The 26373-nt window shown below is 38.1% G+C and overlaps 1 protein-coding gene across 4 annotated transcripts in view; it reads left to right on the top strand.

Moving 5' to 3' along the window:
- The window catches only part of VPS13A (vacuolar protein sorting 13 homolog A), a 125156-nt gene that overhangs the window by 73002 nt on the left and 25781 nt on the right, over positions 1-26373 (top strand). For 2 of the 4 annotated variants that reach the window (XM_068665861.1, XM_068665863.1), the window contains exons 47-60: positions 2111-2408; positions 3544-3939; positions 4720-4824; positions 4922-5067; positions 6737-6776; positions 7853-7981; positions 8721-8854; positions 11218-11347; positions 13164-13399; positions 17369-17522; positions 18239-18385; positions 18959-19040; positions 20403-20472; positions 21032-21137. In XM_068665861.1, coding sequence (XP_068521962.1) covers positions 2111-2408; positions 3544-3939; positions 4720-4824; positions 4922-5067; positions 6737-6776; positions 7853-7981; positions 8721-8854; positions 11218-11347; positions 13164-13399; positions 17369-17522; positions 18239-18385; positions 18959-19040; positions 20403-20472; positions 21032-21137 — 2173 coding nt within the window. Of the gene's footprint in view, positions 1-2110; positions 2409-3543; positions 3940-4719; positions 4825-4921; positions 5069-6736; positions 6777-7852; positions 7982-8720; positions 8855-11217; positions 11348-13163; positions 13400-17368; positions 17523-18238; positions 18386-18958; positions 19041-20402; positions 20473-21031; positions 21138-26373 lie in introns of all 4 variants that reach the window. The other 2 variants (XM_068665862.1, XM_068665864.1) reach the window with 1 other exon arrangement.

Raw genomic sequence — 26373 nt, forward strand, 5'->3', positions numbered from 1 at the left:
AAAAATACAAAACTGTTTCCCATTGCTACCTAATACCGTAATATAGTATAATTATAATACTGTTTATGCTGTATATAATACTGTAGTATAGTATAGTTATAGTATGATATTATACAGTGGATTATACTATCATTGTTGGCTAGGATCTTCTCAGAGCATCTGTTCTCAGTTAAATTAGGATACCATTTAGTTGAAATGGATTTTTTTAGGGACTTCTGAAATCCATTTTACCAAACAAATTAGCTGAGCGTTTGACTGTCTCTAACAATTCAAGTCCAGGTGCTTCTGGGACACAATGATGCATGATGCGATGATACAGTACAGACATTTTTCTTAATGGAATGATGTCTAGTGATATAGTACAGCTGCTTTTTTTTTTTTTTTTTTAAAAAAAAAAAGTCATCTTTTTGTTTTTAGCGGTACTTAAACCTAAAGTTGAAACTAATACATTTAGGCACTTCATTACACATCACATCACTGATACAGAAGAAAACTTGTCAACCTTGGGTTCTAGCATAGCTATGCTATTAGCACCTTCAAGATTACACCCAATTGAAACTTCAGTGAGTTGCTAAGTACCATTTAGATGAACTGTCACTAACTTTTAGGCAGATGTTTACTTTGCCTGTTTTTAGAAATGTAGAGGCTTTTTCCATCTGTTTTCACCTAAACATGTCCCCTTCCCCCCCATTTTTTTTTTCTTTTCTGGCAAGTATTACAGTTTGCAGGTTTCTTTATGCTGAAGTTTGCAAAGCAATCATAAAAGTTACAGAATGCTTCCATGTTCTGCACAAGTCATTGAAAGCAATCCTTCTTTTTCAATTTTCTTTTTTTGTTAAATAAGCTACAATGTACTGAACATGCTATTAAGTTCACCAATATTTCTAACTATACATATTTTATTTAATAAGATTATTTATTAATGAGGTTTAGCAACCTTCTGATTAACTACACTGATATATTGGTGAGTCTCCCTAGACAGTCACAAAATGTTCATTGACAAAAATCTTCACTCAGGGAGCAGCCGATTGGGTTAAAGCAGATGCCTTACAAAACCCATTTCTATAAAAATAATCCATTAATTTAATGCATAACTTGACCAGAAAGAAGGGCACATTTTGCTGATCTGTCTAAAGAGTGAATTGTTTATTCATACCTTTTTCATGGAAAATGGAGTATAACAGCTCTTGTAAGGAATTTCAGCAGCCTTTTGTAAGAATCCCCAACAGCCCCTTCTGCCTGAGTAAAGCATGTATGGAGCAAAAACCCACAGCTGGTACAAATCTAGGATTCTTTGGGATCTAAAATACTTTTAGCTTCCTGACTTGAGCAAGAAAAGGCAGCCAATGAATTACTGTCAGAAATCATCAATATTTTAAGTAATACTAGAGTTGTTAGTACTACTAACTTATTTTACTAAATTCTTGTGTCTAACAAGGCTAATGATACCCTGGGCTGCATTCGGAAGAGTGTTGCCAGCAGGTCAAGGGAGGTGATTCTCCCCCTCTACTCAGCCCTGGTGAGGCCACAGCTGGAGTATTGTGTCCAGTTCTGGGCTTCCCATTACGAGAGGGACATGGAGCTACTGGAGCAAGTTCAGAGGAGGGCTACGAAGATGATTAGAGCACTGCAGCACCTCTTACATGAGGACAGGCTGAGAGAGCTGGGCCTGTTTAGCCTGGAAAAGAGAAGACTGAGGGGACACCTCACCAGTGCTCATAAATAGCTGAGCGGAGGGTGTCAAGAGGATGGAGCCAGTCTTTTTTCAGTTGTGCCTAGTGAGAGGACAAGAGGCAGTGGGCACAAACGGAAGCACAGGAGGTTCCAGCTGAATATGAGGGGGCACTTCCTTACTGTGAGGGTGACACTGGTACAGGTTGCCCAGAGAGCTGGTGGTTTCACCTTCTCTGGAGATATTCAAAACCCACCTGGCTGCCATCCTGCACAATGTGCTCTAGGTGATCCTGCTCGGCAGGGGGCTTGGGCTAGGTGATCTTCAGAGGTTCCTTCTAACCTCAGCTGTCCTGTGATTCTGTGATTGCATTCTACTTTATTGTAATTAAAATATTCAATCTCATACTGAGTTTATTTTAAATGATTTCATTTACAGATCTGTACTGAGTTTGCAACCCATAGCCAATGAAAGTGGAGTGGATGGAGAATATGATATGTGTGAAGGAATTACATTTGACGAAATTATGAAAAATGTTAACAGCTTGTTACAAAGGAAATGCCAGTCTGTGAGGTCAACTAACCACTCCTTTATCATCAATATTGTTATAGTAAAAGACACGTTGACATCTACTTTATGTGCAGATGATCAATGGGATTTTCCATATGTCGTTCATTTATGGCCTTCTGTTCTTTTCCGCAATCTTCTTCCATATCACATTACTTACTCTGTAGAGGTAATTCTTCAATTCTTCCATTTTTGTGGTGTTGCCCACCTGTGTCATAAAAGTTGATTAGCTGGTTGAACTATATTTGAAAATCGATATTAAAGAAATGGCTTCTGTTAGAGTTTTTCTGTAGCAGGGTTTACAGATCTTGGAAGGGTAAGTCTGTATCTACAGAAATGAAGCAGCACCAGAATGGGAAAAATGGTGGGTTTAATCCTCACTAATTACACAGATTTTAGATACATAGGTAAAGAGAAGTTTACACTGTGTAAGCTTAATCCTATGGGAGAGTCGCTTTCTGTGCAGCTTGAGCCTAACCTAAGCAGTGAAGTTTTTCCTGTGGATTATGATCACCTCAAGCAACATAAATATGTCAGCCTACATTAGCATTGTATGTGCTGTCACTCGCTGTCATTAACTTTTAGTAATGGCGTGCTTTCTCCCAGTGGTGCATTTTTGCCAGGTTTTGGCTTGAATTGCAGCCGAAGTGCAAGACGGTGCACTCTTTTTAGAAGAAATCAAATCATTAGGTGCCCTTTAACTGTTAGTGGGCCATCATTCCAAGTCTAGACATGAGCCACTGTCAAGTAAAACATCTAAATCATGTAGTGTTGACACTGGTTCCTCAGTACTAAATGTTTCATTTTGAGGATATGTCCTGATTGTGCTCCACTGCTTACTGATGTAGGTTTAGAATAATAGGGTAGGCACTGAAATGTTTTTTTCAAACGGTCTTAATGATTAGTATTTGGATGCAGGTAAAATAGTTTAATAATATTTTTTTATTACAAATGTACAATTACTAGAGCTAGAGACCATGGCCTCTGCCATGTGTTTGGAAGTAACAGACTCTTTCTGTATCTCTCTTACGAATTCAATGAAAGAAATACCGCGTTGAAGAAATCTGTCATTTAAACGTTACACGCATTTGAATTTTGTGACAGTTTTTTGTTAAATACTAATGCATTGATTTGATGACAATGATGCCATGATGACAATGCATTGATTTTTTTTAGTAAAATGTATTTAGATGTTTAAGAATGTAACAGTTAAATAATATGATAATCACTTTACAGTTTTGCCTAAATAACTTGTATCGTAATTGTCAAAGATAAGAAAATGTACACTTTTTTTTTTTAATAAGGGAAATGGGAACAAATATAACACTCTGGAAGATGGATGTTCAGCCCAGATTCATAATGCAGTCTTGGATCAAACAAAATTAGATTTACAGTTGCTAAACTATCTAGATCAAAACTGGAAAAGTGAGTACCATGTAAAAAGTAATCTACCAGAAATCAGCTTCACAACATTCTACTGCATCACGGAGCTGGATAAGACTGAACTGGACATTGCTGTCCACGTGACCTACACAACTGGGCAGATGGTTATAGCAATTCACAGTCCATACTGGATGGTAAATAAAACTGGTCGAATGTTGCAGTACAAAGCTGATGGTATCCACCGCAAGCATCCTCCGGATTACAAAAAGCCACTACTTTTTTCTTTCCAGCCCAAAAACTTCTTCCAAAATAACAAGGTATTACAGCTAGTAAAATTTGAAGCTCTGTAGTTTGCTCTTGCTGTACAGGAGTGTTTTTACACTTTGAAAGCTATCTACACTGTTATGTTCCATAAACAGCATGAATCTTACTGTATTTCTTTATAAAGGCAGAATATTTTAAATAATACAGTGTGTTGATTTGTCTAGGAAATTTTACTTATGATAAGTTGAGGACTTTTTTCTTTGACTTTTTTTGAGGACATTTTTGTTGTTGTTGTTTTACTTGTGACAAGTTGAGGACAAGATCTTCATATTTACTTCTTCTGGAGTATCTTACACTTAAAATGCGTATTCCACATAGCCTGTAGTTAATGGTGGCAGAAAATATCTTTATGTGAGTCAATACTGACAATTGCAATGTCTTGTCTTTTTAATAGAAACACTAGTATGCACTTGTGTTTACATTTGTATACTCTAGATGTGATTTTAAAAGACTTAGAATTTGTTTAAAAATGTAAAGCTCCAGTGCTTGAGAAGTGAATACTTGCAGTCGTGGTTGTTAGATACAGTCTGAGTTGGTAGTAAGCTAAGGTTAAATTGCAACTTACCATTTGACTTTCCTACATGAGATTTTTAATGCTGATTGCTACTGACTGAGGAATGAGTCACTACTGGCAGTTGTCTTGTCTTGACTTCTACATGCAGATACCAGTGTTTCCAATATGCGCTTACATTTATGTGTATACATGTCTATATATGTGATTCCAGATGTCAGTGTTCGTAAATTGAAAATTAATACAGGCTGCTTCTTTATAGGTGCAGCTTATGGTAACTGATAGTGAACTGTCGGATCAGTTTTCACTGGACACTGTTGGAAGTCATGGTTCTGTGAAATGCAAGAGTCATAAAAAGGAGTATCAAGTGAGTGAAACTTACCATGCAAATTCATTACTTTCTGCAAATATAAATGAAGTAAGAACAGAGCAGCATCTGTCTAACAATATTTTTCTACTCACAGGTTGGTGTCACCATAAACAACAGCAGTTTTAATATTACTAGAATTGTGACTTTCACTCCATTTTTTATGATCTCAAATAGAAGCACATACACTTTGGAAGTAGCTGAAGAAGGCAAAGAAAAGTGGATACCGATTGTTTTGCAGCAGGTAAACTTACCAAGGAAGCTATTCCAATTGTTTAAGAAAAAAAAAAATTAGTTTTGACACTCAGTGACAGGAGATAAGAGCCATGCAGTGTTCAATGACAATGTCTGAATAAATTGTATTGCTTTTTTAGTAAGTCACCTGTGTTCTCTTACCTTTTCTCGGTGTTGTTTTAGGACTTATTGTAAACTTGCTTCACATTTATAATTGGAATGTTTTTGGTGTTACCAGCATTATAAGTAGTGGTATGCGGAAAAAGAGCTTTGCTGTTACTGTGTTCTCTCTCTGCAGTGGCACTGAAATTTGTGTGCTGTTTTTGGAGTGATACCTGGTAGAGTGGTTTGGCTGACCTGGTACATGCTATGCCACTTGCTTATAGGAAGAAGGTTCTTTGTATGGGTCAGTTCAGATAGGTCCAAACTGTTCTTCTGTTTCACTTTTTGTTTTGTTTTGTTTTAACTTCCTAATACACTGTTTCTGGAGATGGATCACTGACACTCAGGCCAAGTGGTGCAAAAATGGCAGCTTTTGTCTGTGTTAACAAAGCCTACTCAGTTGGAGACTGGGTATGCAGCTTCACTTTTTGCACTGCAGTACCAATACAATTGTTTTGTGTGTGTGTTTTGAGTTCAGTGCCTCTAAGTTAATACATTGTGAGCTTCCTTCAGGACGTGTAGGAGAAACATAGCCAATCTGTGGGAGTTATTTAGGTCTATGAGAGCTGAAAGAATACTGCCTTCTGGGAAGAGTGAAATCTCCCTCTGCCTCTCCTCCAATGGGTCTTGGAAGAGAGCATACCCAGAATAGAGACAAGCCTGTTAGAATGTTAGTTCATAATATCTCAGCTTCATTCACTTCCCTGCCCAGCACCCCCCAACTCCTTCATTCTACTTTGTTGTTTTCATTTAAGCAGAATCCTTTCTGCTGCTTTTCTCTTTTTTTCCACTCTTCTTTCTTGGCAACCAATAGCCTGTCTTCTCAGGGAAAAAACAATCCTTGTGTACAGCCCATCTATTCTTGGACCTGTTTCCTGTCTGGAAAGCAGTTGATCTGTCAGAAACTTTAATTTCTACTTTTAAAATTTCCCAAAAGGTTGCAATAGGAAGGAGTTGCTGGATATCGACTAGTATGAAATAGCTTGTCAAGGACCATGATTCAAGTTAGGTATAGTGGAAGACACCTGACCAGCATGCATCTGTAGAAGAAGAAAGAAAGAAAATATTGACGAAGGCTGTAGATAAGATTGCTGCTAAATACAGATTAGAACTCTGACTATGGAGTGGAGGTAGAAATATAAATATAATGTCTGGTGAAGCAGTTAGCTAGCAAGTATGTGGCAAAACATTTGAAAACAGCATCATTTTATGACTATTGCAGTAAAGACCGTTGCAAAAAATATTTTTTCATTTCTCTATAGTTGCTTCTGTAACTTCTTATGCCAATCCTCCTTACTTATTTTAGTTTTGATTTAAAACTTTAATTTATTGTTGACATTCTCTTCAAATTTCCTCTGAGCTCTCTTATGTTCCATGTTAAGACTTGCTTGCTGTACTTGATGCTGTATTACAACATAATTTGAATTTCTTTTGTCTGTACAATATGTGTTGGTGTAGGTAACATCTTCAGTCTTGCGGTTTAACTATATTTTTTTCCTTTGTCTTTCTGCTTCCTGTGGTGTGAGAAACAATGGGAAAGGGAACTTAGTGGCATGGTAAGTTGGTGAACTAGTATTTCACCACTGAAGATCTAATTCTAGGATTCAAAATGGAATTGAATCTAAGCATCTGTTTTCTTAATCTGTATTGAAAAGAGATGCTTCTGCAGCTTTGAATGTTGTGAGTGAACAGTTTGAAATACAGGAAAAATTATGTGTTTAGATAGTCTTTGGTTTATGCTGGTATTTTCATTCTGAGTGTAGAACCACCATGAACTTTATAAGAATGCTGTTGAGTGTGAATGCAATTGAGAGTTTTGGCTAATCATAGTTTGTTCCTTGGCAGGACTGTTTTCATTTGCTCCAAACTTTTCCATGGTTGCGATTAAAACTTTTCTTTTGTGCCTCCCTGTCTTATCATTCAGAATGTAAACTATTGAAGAGAGATTGTGTTATTTTTAAACCTAGAAGGGCTGTGAATTCAACTGTGGGTGAAAATAGCAGACTGTGCACTCTGACTAAGGCTTCATACTTTATTTTCGTATTTCATATGCACACATATATATACATAAATATGTGGGGTTGTGTGTGTGTATACATATATATATTATCACAAAAGAACAGCTAATGTGCCAATATCCTGCTTTCTCAAGTTACTCAGGAGTGTATTTATGCTAATATCTTTTTTTTTGTCATTGATGGTCACTATAAGACTGATCTGTAGTTTAGACTTGTTTTGCAAGAGATCTATTAACAGAAAAAAATACAGGTTTGACAATGGATTTTTTCTTTATTTCTTTTAGCAAGCACGTCCATTTTGGTGTTGTACCTCTGCCTGGCTTTATACTCTGTATTTTGCATACACTATCCATTTTAAGACTACTTGTTCTTATGAATACGAAGTCTTACATTTTTACTTTTAGCTCCTTACTGCCTCTGTGTCTTCACTGTAGTCTGATTTTCTTTTGACTTCCTTTCAGTTTATTGTGTTCAGGTAAGTAATTACTCAGGTGTTTTAATAGAATTCCTGGTCAGACTGCACTACACTTGTGCGTAAAATTTTAGAAATTAACTTTGGGCTGAAGTGGAATGTCATTGTCTTCTCACTTAAAATGCCTGCTTTTTTTTAACAGTGTATTCCCTTTTGGCCTGAAAATGATGCCAACAAACTGCTTGTTAGAGTTGAAAATTCAGATCTGCCTCCAAAGAAGATAAATTTTGATAAGCAAGAAAATTGTCTCTTACTGCATTTGGACAACAAGGTAAATGACCTTTGGAAATTGGATAAAACAGCATAAATAAGTTCTCTGTTTTCATTCTCCCTTTTTTTTTTTTTTTTTTTTTTTTTTTGCCTTTAGACTCGATCAAATATTTCAGAACCTTAGCTGAGGAAAAGGCTATATATATGCAAGTATATTATTCTCATTCACACGCTGTCTTGTTTATATAAGGATATGTACATGTTTCATTTTAAACACTTTTTGGAGAAACAGATTGTAAGAAAGATTCTTTTTTTCCCCGTGTTTTCCAGCTAAGGCTGAAAAGTATTTACTTTAACTGTGAAGTGACACTGCTACTTTGAAAAGTAATTTTGTTGCCACTAAATTTGCCATTACATTGCAAATAGCCTCATCTAGCAGCAGTTCTGAAATACTTTGATATTTTTCATAGTAGAATATTTTGAGAGGCATTACTGAGTTTGAGTGGTTCAAGGAAGATTCCTCTACTACCAGCCTAGATTTTGAGAGTATAGAACCCCTCTTTTTTTTTTTTTTTTTTTTTTGTAATTTTGCAAAATTTTTGTTACTGAATGCAGTTTTGTCTCCTAATAACGGTATGATTTGGAATTTTTTTTACAATCATGTTAGAACGGGTTGTTCATTTCACTGTTTGGTGGTTTCATCCTATTACAGTAAAAGTTTCAGGAATATTTGAATTACATTTGCTTTATTAGAAATTAATTCTACTGTTATTTATTTTATATTTTTTTGCATCTGATAGCTTGGGGGAATTATAGTGGATGTTAACCTGACTGAACATTCTACGGTGATCACCTTTTCTAATTACCATGATGGCGCAGCACCATTTCTGTTGATAAACCACACTGAAGAAGAAATTATTGAGTATGGACAAAGGTATGCAAGAAGGGTTTTTGTGTGGATATCTGCAATGAGACACGTCACTTATTTCATGTATTGTAACCATGTCTGCTTAGCAGCAGGTAAGCAACAGGGAGGTGATCTTCCCCCTCTAATCAACCCTGGTGAGGCCACAGCTGGAGTATCGTGTCCAGTTCAGGGCTTCCCATTACAAGAGGGACATGGAACTACTGGAGCGAGTTCAGAGGAGGGCTACGAAGATGATTAGAGCACTGCAGCACCTCTTACATGAGGACAGGCTGAGAGAGCTGGGCCTGTTTAGCCTGGAAAAGAGCAGACTGAGGGGACACCTCACCAGTGCTCATAAATAGCTGAGCGGAGGGTGTCAAGAGGATGGAGCCAGTCTTTTTTCAGTTGTTTCCAGTGAGAGGGAAAACTGTGTACATTTACAAAATGCCTAAATTACATACGGAATTAACAAAATACACACATCAGCATTTTAGGTTTATTTAATAATGGGAAGAAATTAGAGTGCTGTGTAAAACAGTATTGAAATGATACTCTGTAGAATACTCTCATCTCCTACACAGGAACATATTTTTTCAATTGTATCAGCGGTCTATGAAATTGTAGAGCAAAGTAGTTCAGTATCCAAAACGTTCTTTTTATTTTCAACTACGTGAGCTGAAATAATGGAGAAGAAAAGCCTATTTGTTATTGAATTGAATGTCTTAGTTTTGTCAGAACACCCAAAAATCTTTTGTTTTATAAACTGAATAGGATTAGTAGTTAACAGAGTGGTAAAGCCAGTCACCTGTTTATAGAAACAAAGAAAATATTTTGTGAGCTAAAAAAACTTGAGTCTCATCTTACAAGAATTTTGTGTCCTTGCATCCCTTTTGGGGCAAAGGATCTGCTTGGATATTCTGGAACTATTCGTGTGCTGACTGGGTAAAATAAATAATAGATGAGCTGGAAAAGTAGTTAGATTTGAAAGTTTTCCTGTGCGACCAAGTTTAGTTTAGATTTAGCAGAAATAATAAAAATTTATAAACTAAAATTTTATAGGAGAGATGAGGGAATGGACTGGAAAACAGATGGGTAGTTATGTAAGTTTTGTTAAGCTGGACTGAAACTTAGGTTATTTTAACATATATGAACTATCTGCAGTCACTGAAAATTTATTTCCGTCTTGGTTTTCTCAAACACCTGATGGAACTGGGGTAAGTGTTTGGAGTTGAGGGTGCAAGTCTTTAAAACATGAATTCTTCTGTTCACATTTTTCTGCATAAAGCATTTTTCAAGGTGTAGTACAGAACGGTGCCAAGCATTCTACTTGTGTGGAGTGACTTAATGCTCACAGCAAATTATGTTGATCAGCACTGTGCTGCACAACCGGAGTGCAGCTGTACTGCTTCTGTTCTCAAGATGGAATGTCTTCATAATGCTTTGCTGCTGTATGCTACTGTATGCTTATACTTGCAGTGCATACTATTAGCATTATTATTCTGCAGTGCAAAGTGTAAGCATTATTACAGTGCTCTTGGACAGTATCCTTTTAAAAGCCAAATGTACTCTTTCAGACAGTCAGACCAGTGTGGACAAAATATACTTTATTCCAGAAGTGGAAGAGCTGCTACTCAAATACAAAGATTGCAGCTGTATGCTGCTCCATTTTATATGAGGAGTAAAGTCAAGCGTTTTCTTCATTTTTTTTAATCTGTAAGGATTAGTCATTTTTATTTTGTCGGGATTTTGTTCATCCCCAATGTAAATTTAATACATAAATATTGTAATGAACTATATGACAATGGGCAAGCTCCTTGCAGAGCTGTAGTAGAAAATTCTGCCTGTTTATCTACTGTGATAAAGTAGATAGTAGAAGAGTAATAGTGTTTAAAATCTGTTTGCCAGAAAATACCCACTATAGATACTAAATACTAGACATTTTTCCCTTCAGCAGATTGTGTAGAGGAAAGCTTTCCTAAACAGTGGACTTTAAATGCTTTATTTTTTATATATCTTGGAGTATTAATGTTAGACAGCACAAACCTCGATTTTCTTCTTCATGTGTGTAAGCTCTGCTTTCTAATTTTTCTGTACTTAATGTTTCCATATTAATCACAAGTGGCGAAGAAAATGATTTTTTGAAATCTACTGGGTATAATTTATTTATGAAGTATAAATATTTGTTTTTAAGTTTAAATAATACTTTTATTAATTGTGCTGAGGACGTTTTATTGCATGTTTTTATACCCTTAATGCTGTTTTCAGTTTTCATTTTCATTACTTAAAAAATAATAAAGGTGTTCTTGGTTGTTTAATGGATATGTTAGAATGCAAATGTCATTGATGCAAAATGTTTATTTACATTTTAATTTAATATTACTTCATTCTAGCTCCCTCAGTCAATTGGAAGGCTGTCTTCAGCCAAATAAGGCAGTGTTGTACACTTGGGCAGACCCAGCAGGATCTAGAAAATTGACATGGAAATGTGGAAAAATAACTGAGGAAATCACCCCAAAGGAAGTACGTCTGTTATGTAGCTCTACTTTAAATTTTATTTATTATCCTATTCTGTATCCACTGTTGCAGGTTGTTTACTTGTTTGTTTGTTTTTTTTTCACTATTTTGTTAATAAATCTAGGCATTATTTTGATACAAGCACTGTGCAGAGCAGATTCACTCAAATCACAATAAAGATGGCTGTTCTGTAGCTTCATATGCAAAAGCTGGGGATGTTAGCTTGAATAGTGGTGTGTATGCTGGCTATACTTTTATGCGTGGTTTTTATTATCCTCACATAGAATTAGTTGGAAAAGGAAGAACTGTAATATTCTTGACAATTTATACGCATGATTAGACGAATAGCTAAGTTTGCATAATAGCATTATGTTTAGCCACTATTGGCAGTACAGGAAAGATTTTCACCTTTAGAACTTTGTCTTGCTGTAGGCCTAATTCAATTCTGGGATAACTGATCCAGGAGGAACTTCATGTGATTGAATCAAGACTGTTGGTTTGCCTTTCAAGTTGCATGTCCTATGGCATTTTTGTCTATTCTCAGGGAAATAGTTCAACAGTAAAAATTGAGGAGAATTGTTTGCAGAATGTGCTGACTTGTGCAGCCATGACTTAATGATTTTCAGATCACTAACCATGGAAGCTAATATGCCTCTGCCATAACTGCTACATAATTTTACATTACTTGCTCTTGTTTTACTTTAAAAGGAAACTCCTAAATATTTTGTTTGGTGTTAGTCACTTTCTTAATTAGTCACTTTCTTCTTCAACTGAACTAAATGTATATTAAATGTTCTATTCACTAAGGTGTTTTTTCCTGCAAGTTCTGTAAGTTTTATCTGTGATAAAAAGCTAAGTTAAGTTGTTGAGATGTTTATGGTGTGGTTTTGCTCACAAAGCAGCACAGGATCATTTGATAGAAGGAAAGTGATAGTATTCTTCTGGTTATGAGTTTTTGTCCAATCCATGCAGACTATAATGCCTGTCAGAACTTTCTGTGAGTTAATACATTACACACAAAAATGACAGATAAAATATGGTGCTGTGATTTACTTTTTTCCTGAACATGTTCAGTGAAGGATCCAGTGAACACCCAGAGGTGTCTGGTGTATGGCATAGTGGAGAACTTCCCCTTGTGGTACTTTATCTCAGTAAAAAAATGAGATAGTATATGTTAAAAGGTGTCTTGTACTAAACCTGTGTGTAACCTACCAAAACAGCTTCATTTAGTTTCAAAAATAGGGAAGTATTTTAGAATGGTGTATTTTCATGTCATTATTTCCATAACAAAGAAGGTAACATGCAGTGTCTAGGCAAACACTGTGATTTTTCTGAAAGTACATCAAATAAAAATAGAGGTGTTTTTCAGGTGCTGCTTTTAAAACATTAGTGGATTTCAGTGGATGGGAGAGTGCTATGGATTTTTGCGATTTAGCTAACTTACGGTGGGGAGAAAATAAAACAACACCTAACAACAACAAAACAGCATTTTTTTTGTCTGTAATTGAGATTAGCATACATATGAAATTCCATATACAGTACAATAAGGAATCACATAAGTGAGGTTTGGGCACTGAACAGTAACAGCACTGTGTTTGCTAGAGCTTATGCCAGTAAGCGGTGTTTTCGGTTCAAAAGTGTGTGTGAGAGAGAGAGAATGAAAGACTGCTGTAAAACTTCATAATTAAAAATTTTGTTATTTTCCTATACCTTTGTAAAGTGGTCTTCTATTTCAGTTCATGTTATTAAGACTTTTACATTTTCTTGTAGCGGGTAGAGCGGTGAATATTGTTGTAAAAACTTTTCCTCTCTTGTTTTGTAGGACAAAATGGAAGTACTCAGCCTGGACTGTAGAAAAGTGGTCTATTTAGCATCATTTTTTGAAGGTTTGCAGCGTATTGTCCTGATCACTGAAGATAAGAATGTTTTTAAACTGGCATATGAAAGTATAAAGGCAGAACTAGCAGAACAAGAAATCATTCTGTCTTTACAAGATGTCGGAATTTCATTGGTTAATAATTATACAAAGCAGGAGGTGTCCTACATTGGAATTACAAGGTAAGTTATGTAGTGTGCAGTGATATAAAATGTTTAACTTAAGGTATTTTCACTAACTGAATTTCATTTTTGGGTAGAATCAAAGAGAGAACAGAGAGCTGCATAAGAGTATTTAGAACTGGATTTTTATATTTTGCTGTTGTAATGGGAAGTGGTTTCACTGTGTTTTATATTAATGCAAATGCTTTCTGTATATGTGGGTGGATGTATATATTTTTGCAACATAAGCATAACTGTATACCAAGCTTCCCAATACATTGAACAGAGTTGTTTCCTGTCTGTATGGTTTGGGAAGTGATAATAGAGTTTTAAGGAGTAGTATGTGAGGATAATTTGTCAGTGAATTTTTCTATCTTCAGATAGAATCAGCAACGTTTCTGTTTTCTATTTTGAAAATCCTGGTGCAGCAGTAGCAGCTTGTAGTTCTTGCTAGCTTTGACTGAGAAATTATCCTTTAGCCCTTAGGTACTTTCCCACTTCTTTTCCATGCAGCTGGCACTCCTTATTAATGTTAGTCAGCAGGGGAACACTCAATTTAATAATAAAATAAAACTTAAATAAAACAATAAAACTGATCCCTCCAATATTTCTGCCTTCTTCCTGCGTTTTTGCCACCTAACCTTACCCATAAAAGTGGCCTAGAAGAAATCTGGAGAGGGACTCTCTCAGGGAGTGTAGCCATGGAACCAGGAATAATGGCTTTGAGCAAATGGAGGAGAGATTTAGATCAGATGTGACATGAGGAAGGAATTCTTCACTTGGAGCACAAAGCGCACCTGGGCATTAGTGCTGAAGATGCACCTTGCTTCTGTTCTTTTCTGTAAAGAATAGAAATTACCTAAAAAACAGTGTTAACAATAAACCCAGGGCACAGGATGGGAGGTGCAGGGCAGTCCCTGTGGCCAAGGGGCAGCCTTTCTCTCTGGCAAGCCAAATGGCCCGGGGGAGTCAGCCCTGGAAAAGGGACCCTCAGCCTCTCAACCCTCCTTCTTGTCCACGTGAGGCATCTTCCAGGCCGCTCCCAACACAGCCGCTGTTGGCCATGAGTGGGCCACTCCATCACAGAGGCTGGCTGAGGTTACAGTGGCCACCAGTGCCCTGGGCCCTATAAAGCAGGCCCCCTGCTGCTGGCCCACCACTCGCTGAGCATCTCGGCCCTCTGATTGCCAGCTTGTGCAGCAGGAAGGAGACTAGGAGAGCAAGGCGAGCAGCAGGCCTCCTTGGTGTGCGAGGACAGCCATGCAGTCTGCTGAAGCTCAAGAAGGAATGCACCTGAGCAGAAGGAGGTGTCGTGGGCGGAGGGATGGCGCCAGTGGCACAAGAGACACCACTGCCTGAGGGACCTCTGGTTCCCACAGACAGATAGAGGCGGTATCATTGGCACCGCAATGATGCAGGGAACAGGCTGGCCCCTCAAATACCCAGCGACAGGGGGCCTGGGCCTTCCCATAGGTGCAATGGTGATGTGGGGCGAAGTCAGAAACATCAGGCAGGCAGCCGCAGGGAGCAAAGGTGTGCCCATAGTCTGGAGCACAGTGCAGGACCCAGCCATGGCTGTAAGCCAGATGGCACCATCGGACCCATGCATGAAAATCAAGCCAACAGTGGCATGGGACTGAGGTGTGGCACTGCACAATCCCCTGGTTCAGCACCCTGGCCTGAGAACATTCCTGATGGAAGGCATCCCATTTGGGCAGTCCCGGGCAAGGACTGGCTTAGCCTTCTGCCCAGCACCGTGGAGCCCATGGAGCTGGATCCACCAGATGTGGAGGAACAGATGGAAGTGGATCCACGTCTGCCAGGACAGACCTGGGACTACTGCAGCATGTCTTCGTGCTCTGCCATCCGAGAGCACCAACATCATCGCAGGAGTGCCTGGCGAGCTCCCTACTCGTTGCTCAGGCTCCATCGCAAGCATTAGCTTGGAGCCACCAAACACCACGGACATCCCGCAGGCTTACCTGCAAGATGTCCTGGCAATAAACAGCTCTTGCTGATTCTCAGGGGTTGTGTGAGTGCTTCCTTTCTGGGAGGGAAGATGGGCTAAACTTACTCCAGGGGAGGTTTAGATTGGATGTTAGGAAGAACTTCTTTACTGAAAAGGTTGTTAGTCATTGGAATGGGCTGCCCAGGGAAGTGGTGGAGTCACCATCCCTGGAGGTCTTTAAAAGACGTTTAGATGTAGAGCTTAGGGATATGGTTTAGTGGAGGACTTGTTAGTGTTAGGTCAGAGGTTGGACGAGGTGATCTTGGAGGTCTCTTCCAACCTAGGTGATTCTGTGATTGTGGAGACTTGAAGGCTGTAATACCTTTGCTTTGCTACTGTATCGTTTTCAGAGGGGAGCAGAAAAGAAACTTTACAATACTAAAGCACTGGCTATGATGTGTTTATGCAGGGGCTCTTTAGATTGCTAAAGGGGTACTTGTATATGTCACTGCCATACTCCACCTGCTTTTGTATGTTCATATCTGTGAGGTTGCTAGACAGAGGATTTTCTTTTTCCTCTAAATTCTTTGTACTTCACTGCAAAACAAGCAGAAACTTAATGTATGTGTATACTTCACTTATTCAGCTCTGCCATTCGCTAAGAAAATTCAAATCCTTGCCCTCACTTGAGAAACAGTGCTGTAATAATTATCTAAACAGTGGAAATCTAGATTTTTAAAAGTGGCAGCTAAATGCCCAGATTCAAAATACGGCTTTCTTTTGGGAAGTGGTCATCCATAGTCAGGAGTCTAGCCATGGTTATAGGTGGTACTGATCTGTTATTAATCAAAGGAGGTGTCAAGCTCCTGAAGCCAGTTTCTGAAGATGACAAGTGAATCCTTGGTTACAGTGAAAAAAAACAAACAACAAAAATTGTCGTTCAGAATGTTGATGTTTTTGTCTATCTTCTACAAAAATAGAAGCAAGAGGCAATTTGTATCTAACATGATGCAGAAACAAGTTTTACTGTGCAAGAAATGGGATCCCAGTGCATTTAGAAAAAGAAAATAATAACAAAAGCAAACAAAAAACCTACAGCTGTTTCAAATCGGTACTCTATTTTGTAGCTGTTATTTTGTCCTCTAGCTCACATTTATTCTTTATGTTTTAACTCATTCTGCCATTGATGTATCTGAATACAGACACGGATGTAGCTAGAAGGAATTGGATTAGGGAGCTATGTACATGTATTTTGTATAGTAACTTGTGGAAAGAATGAATATTCTCCACTTGTCTGACAGTTGTTGGTTTGTGCCCTATATCATACATGTACATTCTGTTTGATTGCAAGGTGAAATCAGACGTAAGAGCTTCTCACAGAAGCAGTAGAACTAAGCAGAAAAGATGCCAGAGCCCTTTAAAGATAATGGATAACTTTAGTCTTTCATTAATAATAAAAGAAGGAAAGAATAGAAAAGAATGATTCTGGGATACTGTAAACAAAGAAACAGCAACAACAACAAAAAACAAAACAAACAAATCCTACAACACTATGAAATCAGTAGAGGAAACACATAAACTGAAACACTGTCTAGTAATTTAGGCAGATCAAGTGAAGAAACTATCTATCAAATATAAGAAGCAGTTCAGGCAATGTTTTCTGTTGACTTGAGAAACTCAATTTCTACTGAATCAACCATGCCAAAATATATGCAGGAATATGCGCAGAAGCCCACAATGAGTCTGTAGAATAACAGATGTAGTACTATTGAAACTGAGTTCCTTGACAAAGTGTCCTTACCTGCCTACCTTTGTTAAACTGGGGAGATAAAAAAAAAAACAAAAAAAAAAAAAACTTGCTATTTATCTTTCCTTATTTCTTTGGTACAGAGAAGGAAGTGGGTGATTTGGGTCATTTTTATTTACAACATGAGTGTTTTATTATGTGTTTTCTCATTCCATAGTTACTACGTATTAAAAGCTATACTAAGGCATGTAAAACTTGTTTTGTACTTGCTAAATCTTTTCTTTTGTTTTCAAAGTTCTGATGTGGTTTGGGAGACAAAACCTGAGAAGAAATCAAGATGGAGACCAATGAGTGTTAAGCAAACTGATAAATTAGAACAAGAATTCAAAGATTACAGTGAGCTAACTCCTTCAGAAAATAAGATTATTGAGTTGGAATCCAATGTCTTGGTAATACTGATCATTCTCTAAATCTGTTGTTAATAGTTGTGTACAGGAAAAAGATCATGTATCAGTTTTTGCCATCTATGAAAAACTTACAGTGATAATTGAGATGATTGATTTACCCTGTTCATTTGAAATCCCATTTTTTTCTTTGCCTGGGAAAAAAATCTTTGTCTAGAAAGAGAAATCCAAAAATATTTGACAGTTTGCTGTAGACCTGTTTTTGTTAGCCTCTGACTTTGAAATGGAACTGTAACATTTTTACTGGTCACGGGACTAAATATTCACAAAGATACAATAAAGAAATTCTGCATTTTTTTCATCTGTTATACCTGGAAGGAGGGCAGGATGTTAGTTTGAGGGAGTGTTTGTCTTAACACAAAATCTTGTATTTTCCCTCGTTGTGGTATACCACAGTGAGACATAATTCAGCTGTGTCATTCTGTCACATAAATACAAAAAAAAAATCCAGAAATAATTCTAGAAAGTAAAAGGATGTTATGCTCTGAATGCTGCTATCCTTGTCTGTAGATAAATTCAAGATACTCATTAGAAATGTGTTGTTGGTAAATTAACATAGCATAGGTAAATAAGCTGCAAGACTTTTACTGTTAAGCTTTTATTACAATGTTAACGAGAAGTGTAAATTTTAAAGTACATTATAACAATCATGTAGCATAACAACTTTTCTTTAATACAAATAACTTTTATTTTAACAATAGGTGTGTTTAACTCCTAATGGATGTAACATGAAAATTCAACAACCCAATGAGATTCCTATTAGAAGGAATTACCTACCGGCTTTGAAAGTAGAGTACAGTTCATCAGCACATCAGAAGTCTTTCAGAATTCAAGTTTACAGGATACAGGTGAGTCTTGTCAGAGAACAGAGAATTATTTATTAAGAAAAAGTGCCTTTTAAGGAAACTTGGATTTATTTTCAGATTTGTTTGCATTTTTCATTTCTTGAATTTAATTTTGCTCAGTGGCTTCGGCATCAGTGCTTCTCAATCTTTGAAAAGAAATACTGCTTAAATGCTTCTGAAAAAAAAACACCATAGTCACCTATGACTGTTGAGGAAAATGTTACTGTTCATATTCCATGCTTTTTCCTGCTCTTATTTATGACCAACGAAAAATCAGGTATAATTTGCTATTTTCTGCGAATTACATGTTCAAGTTTTTAAAACAAATCCTTTGTAACAATTTTGTGAACCACTTGTAACCACCAGCTGGGAGAAACTTTTCTAGACTATTTGGATTGGATAGTTTCATTTTGAAAACTGAGATATTGTGAACCATAGTAGTTGCTTTTTTCCTGCTTTTGAATTGGCGGAATGCTACAGGTAATGCTCATAATTCTTATGTTTTTCCTACTTGTGAAATATTTAACTACTGAAAAGCTAACATGCTACACCTTGTCCTGTCCTTACCCCTATTAGATACAAAACCAGATTCCTGGAGCCATATTTCCCTTTGTGTTCTATCCTATTAAACCTCCAAAGTCCATCACCTTGGATTCAGGTTTGTTGTTCTAGCTTAACGTAATCTTTACTAATAAAATTACAAGATAGCTTGCTTTTAATGAAGTGAACCTTGCCACTTTTATCAGATGAAGACCATTCGTGCTTACTGACTACACAGAACACACATACTAATTCTAGAGACAGGGAGGTAATTTGGTTTTCTCTGTATCTTATTTGTAGAGAAAATTACCATCTAAACAGCAATTAGAATAAACAGACAAAAACAGCAACAAAACATTTTATCCATTGATATCATACCTTTTAAGCACATCTTTCTGACAAACCAATTCATTGCTCTTGGAGATTTTAAGGTGTAAGTTAAATTTATTTTGAGCTTAAAATGGGCTTTTAGCAGTTGGATTCAGACCACAACTAAAGCTGAGAGCTGACCATCTTAGGAGGGGAGTTCCCTGATGAAAATAAGAAATGTTCAAAACTTTGCTAGACTTGATGATTGTGAATCTGTTTCATGGTTTCTGTATTACTTGTGTTTGAAGTTCAGAAACAGTGAGGATTTTTAATAATCACTTTTCATCTTCAGTGGCCAAAACTTTCTCTACTGCCTAAAATAAGTTGTTCATAGTAATCATGTTGTTTAAAAAGCATGTTTTTTTATTTGCTTGCATACAATACATGACTAGTGACTTAAGTGAATAAGAAAAGAAACGTGCTAATACCAGTCTGAACTCAAAATTGCTATGTGATGCACCATCTCCTTAGATGGCAAAGTATATTTTGTGTGTCTTGTTTGTAACCTACCCGGTTCTCCATGGAACAGAGTATAGACCTCAAAGTCAGTGTACAATGTGGGGAACTGCAGTCTTACATTAACTTACTTAGGGCAAAGTCACTTGGAAGATCAGCATAATGTCAAGAGAGATTCTGAGTTGAAATACAAGAATTTGAAATACAAAGAATACTACATAGCTTCTTTTCAGAAGCTATTAAAATGGCAGGTTTTTATCCTGAATATGATCAATTTTAAGCTAGAGTTCATAAAGCTGAAGATTTTTTTTTAAAAAAATTTATTTTTGTATTGGTCTTTGAAGAATTTTTTTTACAAGACTAGGGAAATTATATGTCTAAGATTATATCATGATTAATTTGCATTTAGATGGTACATTTTCAGAGATAACTGAAATAGGATTTTGATACTCCATTTCACCCTTGTCTTCCTATTCCTTCCTGTTCCTGCTCTTTTCAGTGATTTATTTGTTTGCCAGTCACATCCATTATATAATCCTACTCCATAGGATTGAAAAAATCCTTAACACATATGACATTTTCATATTAAAAACATAAAGGTATGTCGATCATGGAAAGATCTGTGCTGATCTGTTTTTATTTTACAACTTCATAGCACCAAAACCATTTACCGATGTCAGTATTGTTATGAGAACTGCAGGACATTCACAAATATCTCATATTAAGTAAGTATTTTGACATATTCCATCTTTTTGCCATTGATTATGTTTAATCAAGCTTAAAAATTAAAATCAATTAGGGGCAAACATAATGCAAGATAATTTTACACCAAATCATACTGGTAAAAATAAGAGCTCTTCAGAAAGAGATGTGAAAACGCAGCCCTCTATTAACCACAGAACTGCAGAGTAATGAAGAATTTTCAATTCTTCTAATGAAGATTTTTAGTCTTTTCCTCATTTGGTAAAAACAAGCAAACATAATAATAATAATAATAATGGTAATAATCATAATAATCATAATAATAATAAACTCTACACGGCAGTGTTACATGCTTCTAATTTATTGAAATTATTCTGGATACAGGAAATACATTTGCCTTAGAGCACTGGAGGAAACCTTTTGACCAATAATGACAAATTCCTTAAAAAAATCTTAAGTTCATAAGTAAGTGATATAAATACCCTGTATGATTACGTTTTGTAGTTCAACTCATTTCATAATCTAAAGTATTACATCTTTTTTTAAAAACAATTCAATAATATTTTTTTGATTTTTGTGTAGGTACTTCAAGGTCCTGATTCAAGAGATGGATCTCAGATTAGATCTTGGTTTCCTCTATGCACTGGTTGAATTCTTTACACAGACTGATGTACCAAATGGCCAACAGGTAGAAACCTTCTGTTTGAAGATGAATAGATTTTTAATATGTAATTATTCAACTTGTATTTTAAAACAGAATCAACAGGAACAAGTATACAAAGCACAAAAACTTGATGTTCTGTGTCCTTGGTACTGGTTAAGTGTTGTGCCTGGGACTAATATGAAGATAAGATGTTTTCAAGAGTTACTGTTTCCTGAGGCAAATAATAAAGTCTTTTCTTTATCTTTATGTTGCATGCTATGCAAAGAAGGCTTTAACCTCTTCTGAAAAGAATAAAAGTAGTAATGATGTATGTAGAGTATTGGGTCTTACTAATGCCTGGAAGATCAGCTCATTAAGGACCCAGGTCAGGAGAGAAGTTAAAATAACAATACTCTTTTCATTAACCCATTTTATTTTAAAAAACAATATATGAAAATATTGGCCAGGATATCAGTAAAACTTATCTGCTCATCAGAGCAAGAGAATGTAAGAGGAATAGAGAGACAGGTTATTCAAAAAAGTGAAAGTGTCTTCAGCAATTCTATGCAAAATTGTTGTTAGATGATGCAGTTGACATGTTTCCACTAAGTTGAAAGGAGAGGGCAGTGGGAGAGAACAGAGGGGGAACACAAGGAGTTCATACTGAAGAAGAGTAGAAAAAGAAAGTATGAGACATAAGGTGGTTTCCTTGGGGATTAACCAAGGAATAATATATATATAATAACCAACTTAGGGTTCTTTGACCACGGGAAGGTCTATGCTACACCGGGCCTGATGGCACCGGATGGGATGCGCCTCTCTCGGAGAGGGGTAAGGATCTTTGGTCAGGAGTTGGCAGGGCTGATAGATAGGGCTTTAAACTAGAGTCGAAGGGGGAAGGGGCTAAAACCAGGCACGCCGGTGAAGACCTAAGGGATGGTACACTAGAATCAGAGGGGCTGTGTGCCAGTGAGGTCCTTCGGTTAGATCCAGAAGGTGCTGAGTGTAAGGAGACGCACCTGAAGTGCTTCTACACGAACGCACGCAGTATGAGGAATAAAATGGATGAGCCAGAAGTACTGGCCCAGTCCCGCAACTACGACATCATTGGCATAAACGAAATCTGGTGGGATGAGTCCTGTGACTGGGGTGTTGTGATAGATGGTTACAGGCTCTTCAGGAGGGACAGGCGGGGTAGGCGAGGTGGTGGGGTGGCGATGTATGTGAAGCAGGGGCTGGACTGTGTGGAAATCCAGGTCGGCGATGGCAAAGTTGAGAGCCTCTGGGTAAGGATCAAGAGACGAACGAATAAAGGGGATGTCGTTGTGGGAGTCTATTACAGACCGCCTGGCCAGGACGATAGCGCCAATAGGTTATTCTTTACAGAACTAAGAGAGGCCTCGAGATTAACTCCCCTTGTCCTTATGGGGGACTTCAACCTGCCTGACGTTAACTGGGAGTGCCACACGGCTGACACGAGCAAGTCCAGGAGGTTCATGAAGCACCTAGATGATAACTTCTTGGTGCAGGTGCTAACGGAGCCAACTAGGAAAGGTGCCCTCCTAGACCTGTTGCTAGAAAACAGAGAGGGTCTGGTGGGAGATGTGGTGATTGGTGGCCGCCTCGGTCATAGCGACCATGAAGTGGTTGAGTTCAAAATTTACGGTGACAGAAGGAAAAGTGCCACCAAAACCTCATCCCTAGATATGGGGAAAGCGGACTTCAGGCTGCTCAGGGAACTAGTCAGCAAGGTCCCCTGGGAAGCTGCTCTTGAAGGCCTCGATGTCCACCAGTGCTGGTCATTCTTTAAGCGATGCCTCCTAGAAGCACAAGATCAATTCCTAAATATCGCAAGTCAGGCAGGCGGGGCAGGAGGCCGGCGTGGCTGACCAGGAACATTCTAATGGAGATTAGGCGGAAACAGAGAGTGTTTCGCTACTGGAAGGAGGGCCAGGTGTCATGGAAAGAATACAGGAATGCTGTTCGTGTTTGTAGGGAGAAAATTCGTGTGGCCAAAGCACACCTAGAGTTGAAGCTGGCTGTGTCTGTGAGAGAAAATAAAAAGGGTTTTTTTAGATATGTGAATGGAAAAAGGAGAACTAAAGAATACATAGGGCCGCTCCTTGATAGGGAAGGTCTCCTCACAGACAATGACATAGGCAAAGCAGAGACGCTTAACGCCTTCTTTGCCTCTGTCTTCAATGCCGATGATGGGCTTCGGGACCCAGGGTGCCCTGAGCTGGAGGACCGGGACGGTGGGGATGACAAACTCCCAACCGACCCTGAACGTGTGTGGGATTTGCTACTCCACCTGGATCCCTACAAGTCCATGGGTCCAGATGGGATTCATCCCTGGGTGCTGAAAGAGCTGGCGGACGTCATCGCGGAACCCCTCTCAATTATTTTTCAACGATCCTGGGAATCTGGAGAGGTCCCGGTAGACTGGAAGCTGGCAAATGTTGTGGCGATTTTCAAGAAGGGTCAGAAAGAAGACCCTAGCAATTACAGGCCTGTCAGTCTCACATCAGTGCCTGGTAAAATCATGGAGAAGATGGTTCTCAAACTTATTGAGGCGCACCTGGGGGACAAAGCAGTCATTGGTCCCAGCCAGCATGGGTTTGTGAAGGGCAGGTCCTGCCTAACTAACCTGATTTCCTTTTATGATAAGATCACCCGTATGGTGGACCAAGGGAAACCAGCTGATGTGATTTTTTTGGACTTCAGCAAGGCTTTTGACACGGTTTCCCATAGGATCCTACTGGACAAAATGTCCACCATACAGCTAAATAAAAACATCATACGATGGGTGAGCAATTGGCTAACGGGCAGGGCCCAAAGGGTTATGGTAAATGGGGCTGCGTCAGGCTGGCGGGCGGTCACCAGTGGGGTCCCTCAAGGCTCCATTTTAGGGCCGGTACTTTTCAATATTTTTATAAACGATCTGGATGTAGGAATAGAAGGTATTTTGAGCAATTTTGCTGATGACACCAAACTTGGAGGAGTTGTGGACTCTGTTGAGGGTGGAAAGGCCTTGCAGAGGGATCTGGATAGGTTGGAGAGCTGGGCGATCACCAACCGCATGAAGTTCAATAAGAGCAAGTGCCGGGTCCTGCACCTGGGACGGGGAAACCCTGGCTGCACGTACAGACTGGGTGATGAGACGCTGGAGAGCAGCCTAGAAGAGAGGGATCTGGGGGTCATGGTAGACAGCAAGTTGAATATGAGCCGGCAGTGTGCCCTGGCAGCCAGGAGGGCCAACCGTGTCCTGGGGTGCATCAAGCACGGCATCGCTAGTAGGTCAAGGGAGGTGATTGTCCCGCTCTACTCTGCGCTGGTGCGGCCTCACCTCGAGTACTGTGTGCAGTTCTGGGCACCACAGTATAAAAAGGACATGAAACTGTTGGAGAGTGTCCAGAGGAGGGCTACGAAGATGGTGAAAGGCCTGGAGGGGAAGACGTACGAGGAACGGCTGAGGGCACTGGGCCTGTTCAGCCTGGAGAAGAGGAGGCTGAGGGGAGACCTCATCGCAGTCTACAACTTCCTCGTAAGGGGGTGTCAAGGGGCAGGAGACCTTTTCTCCATTAACACCAGTGACAGGACCCGCGGGAACGGGGTTAAGCTGAGGCAGGGGAAATTTAGGCTTGACATCAGGAGGGGGTTCTTCACAGAGAGGGTGGTTGCACACTGGAACAGGCTCCCCAGGGAAGCGGTCACTGCACCGAGCCTGTCTGAATTTAAGAAGAGATTGGACTGTGCACTTAGTCACATGGTCTGAACTTTTGGGTAGACCTGTGCGGTGTCAAGAGTTGGACTTGATGATCCTTAAGGGTCCCTTCCAACTCAGGATATTCTATGATTCTATAATTCTAATAAGGAAAACCTAAGGTACAAGCAATAAGCAGCAGAGGAGGCAGAATGTTACAGACTTGCCAAAGAAACCAACCAACCAACCAAAAAAAAGTGATTAGCTGTATACAAAGCAGATATGATATGTGTTGAGCAAGCATTTCCTGTTAAGAATATTGAAATTTGCATGTCAGTATGTAATAATAAATGATTTAGTAAAAAGTGTGATGGTTATTCTCTGTATTTTTAAAATACATATATGCTGATAAATTATAAGGAGGTGAGAAATTAGTTTCTGGAATTGAATTTCAACAAGATAGCAAACTTGTTAGAATTTAAAAAGCTAATGTCAAGGAAAAAATCTTGTAAGACTTACCTGCTATTGGTTGTGGTTCAGTAGATATTTTCATCTAAGTAAAGTTGCCACTCTTATATGGTATAATGTGCTAAATATGTCCTAACCTTCCTAACTTCAAGTGTGTGGATTTCTCTATTTTGATCTTTAAATGAAAATCCTAATTTTGGTGGGATGTTTGTATTTAAAGGAAAACTAAATGTATTGTCCAGTTGACACAACACTTGCGTGGTTCCCTTGAGTTTGGGGTTGTCAGGTACTGGTTAATTCTTCCCACTCATGCTGTCTTTCCTGTGGCCTTCCTTTGAAACCTGTGGGGTTCCTTGCAGAGATCTAATGACACCACAGTTTTGGGAAGACTTACAAAATATATTATTTGCTTATTTACCTATAAAATCTTTTGTTTATATCTTGGTTGTGACTGAAATTTTTAAGTGAAATGTTAACTCTGAATAGGAGCCTCTCTAGCAAGAGGCATTTTAACTTTAAATCAAGACCTAAACACGTGTTAGTATTCAGCTCTTTTGCTGTTTAGCTTGTTAAAGTAGCAAAGTCTTAGCTGGTTTACTGTTCAGGAGGGACATACCACAATATTTTTAGTTAAAACTTTATTTATTTTGCTGGTTAAGTCTTTTCTGAATATTACTTGAGAATTTTGTATTTTAAAACCTTTTTTTTTTAAATTTATTTGGCCAGTTCTGCAAAAAATATTGTTAAAGAAACCTGTCTTTTGAAGGAGAAAAGCAGAAAGGCTAGATGGAGGTAATCTGAGAATATGTACGTGTCTAGTTTCTGTGTAACAGAAAATTATCTCTAGTCTAGATTTTTGTAGTTTAAAACCTACTTGCTGTATGATCAAAAGGGTATATATGTGTGCCTTTGTCACAGAGTAGATAAAATTTGTCCAAAACTCCACTTCAAAATATTTGGTATTTGAACTTCCTTTTTTTTTCTTCTAGAAAATAGGTGGGTTTTGGATTCTTTTTATACATATATTTCCTTTTCTTCATACAAATAAAGACAGCAAAAACTAATTAAAATTCCTCTGAAATGTCAACTCTAGTTAGAAAACTAGAATGG

This window comes from Anas acuta, chromosome Z (genome assembly GCF_963932015.1).
Source record: "Anas acuta chromosome Z, bAnaAcu1.1, whole genome shotgun sequence".
Classification (NCBI taxonomy): Eukaryota; Metazoa; Chordata; class Aves; order Anseriformes; family Anatidae; genus Anas; species Anas acuta.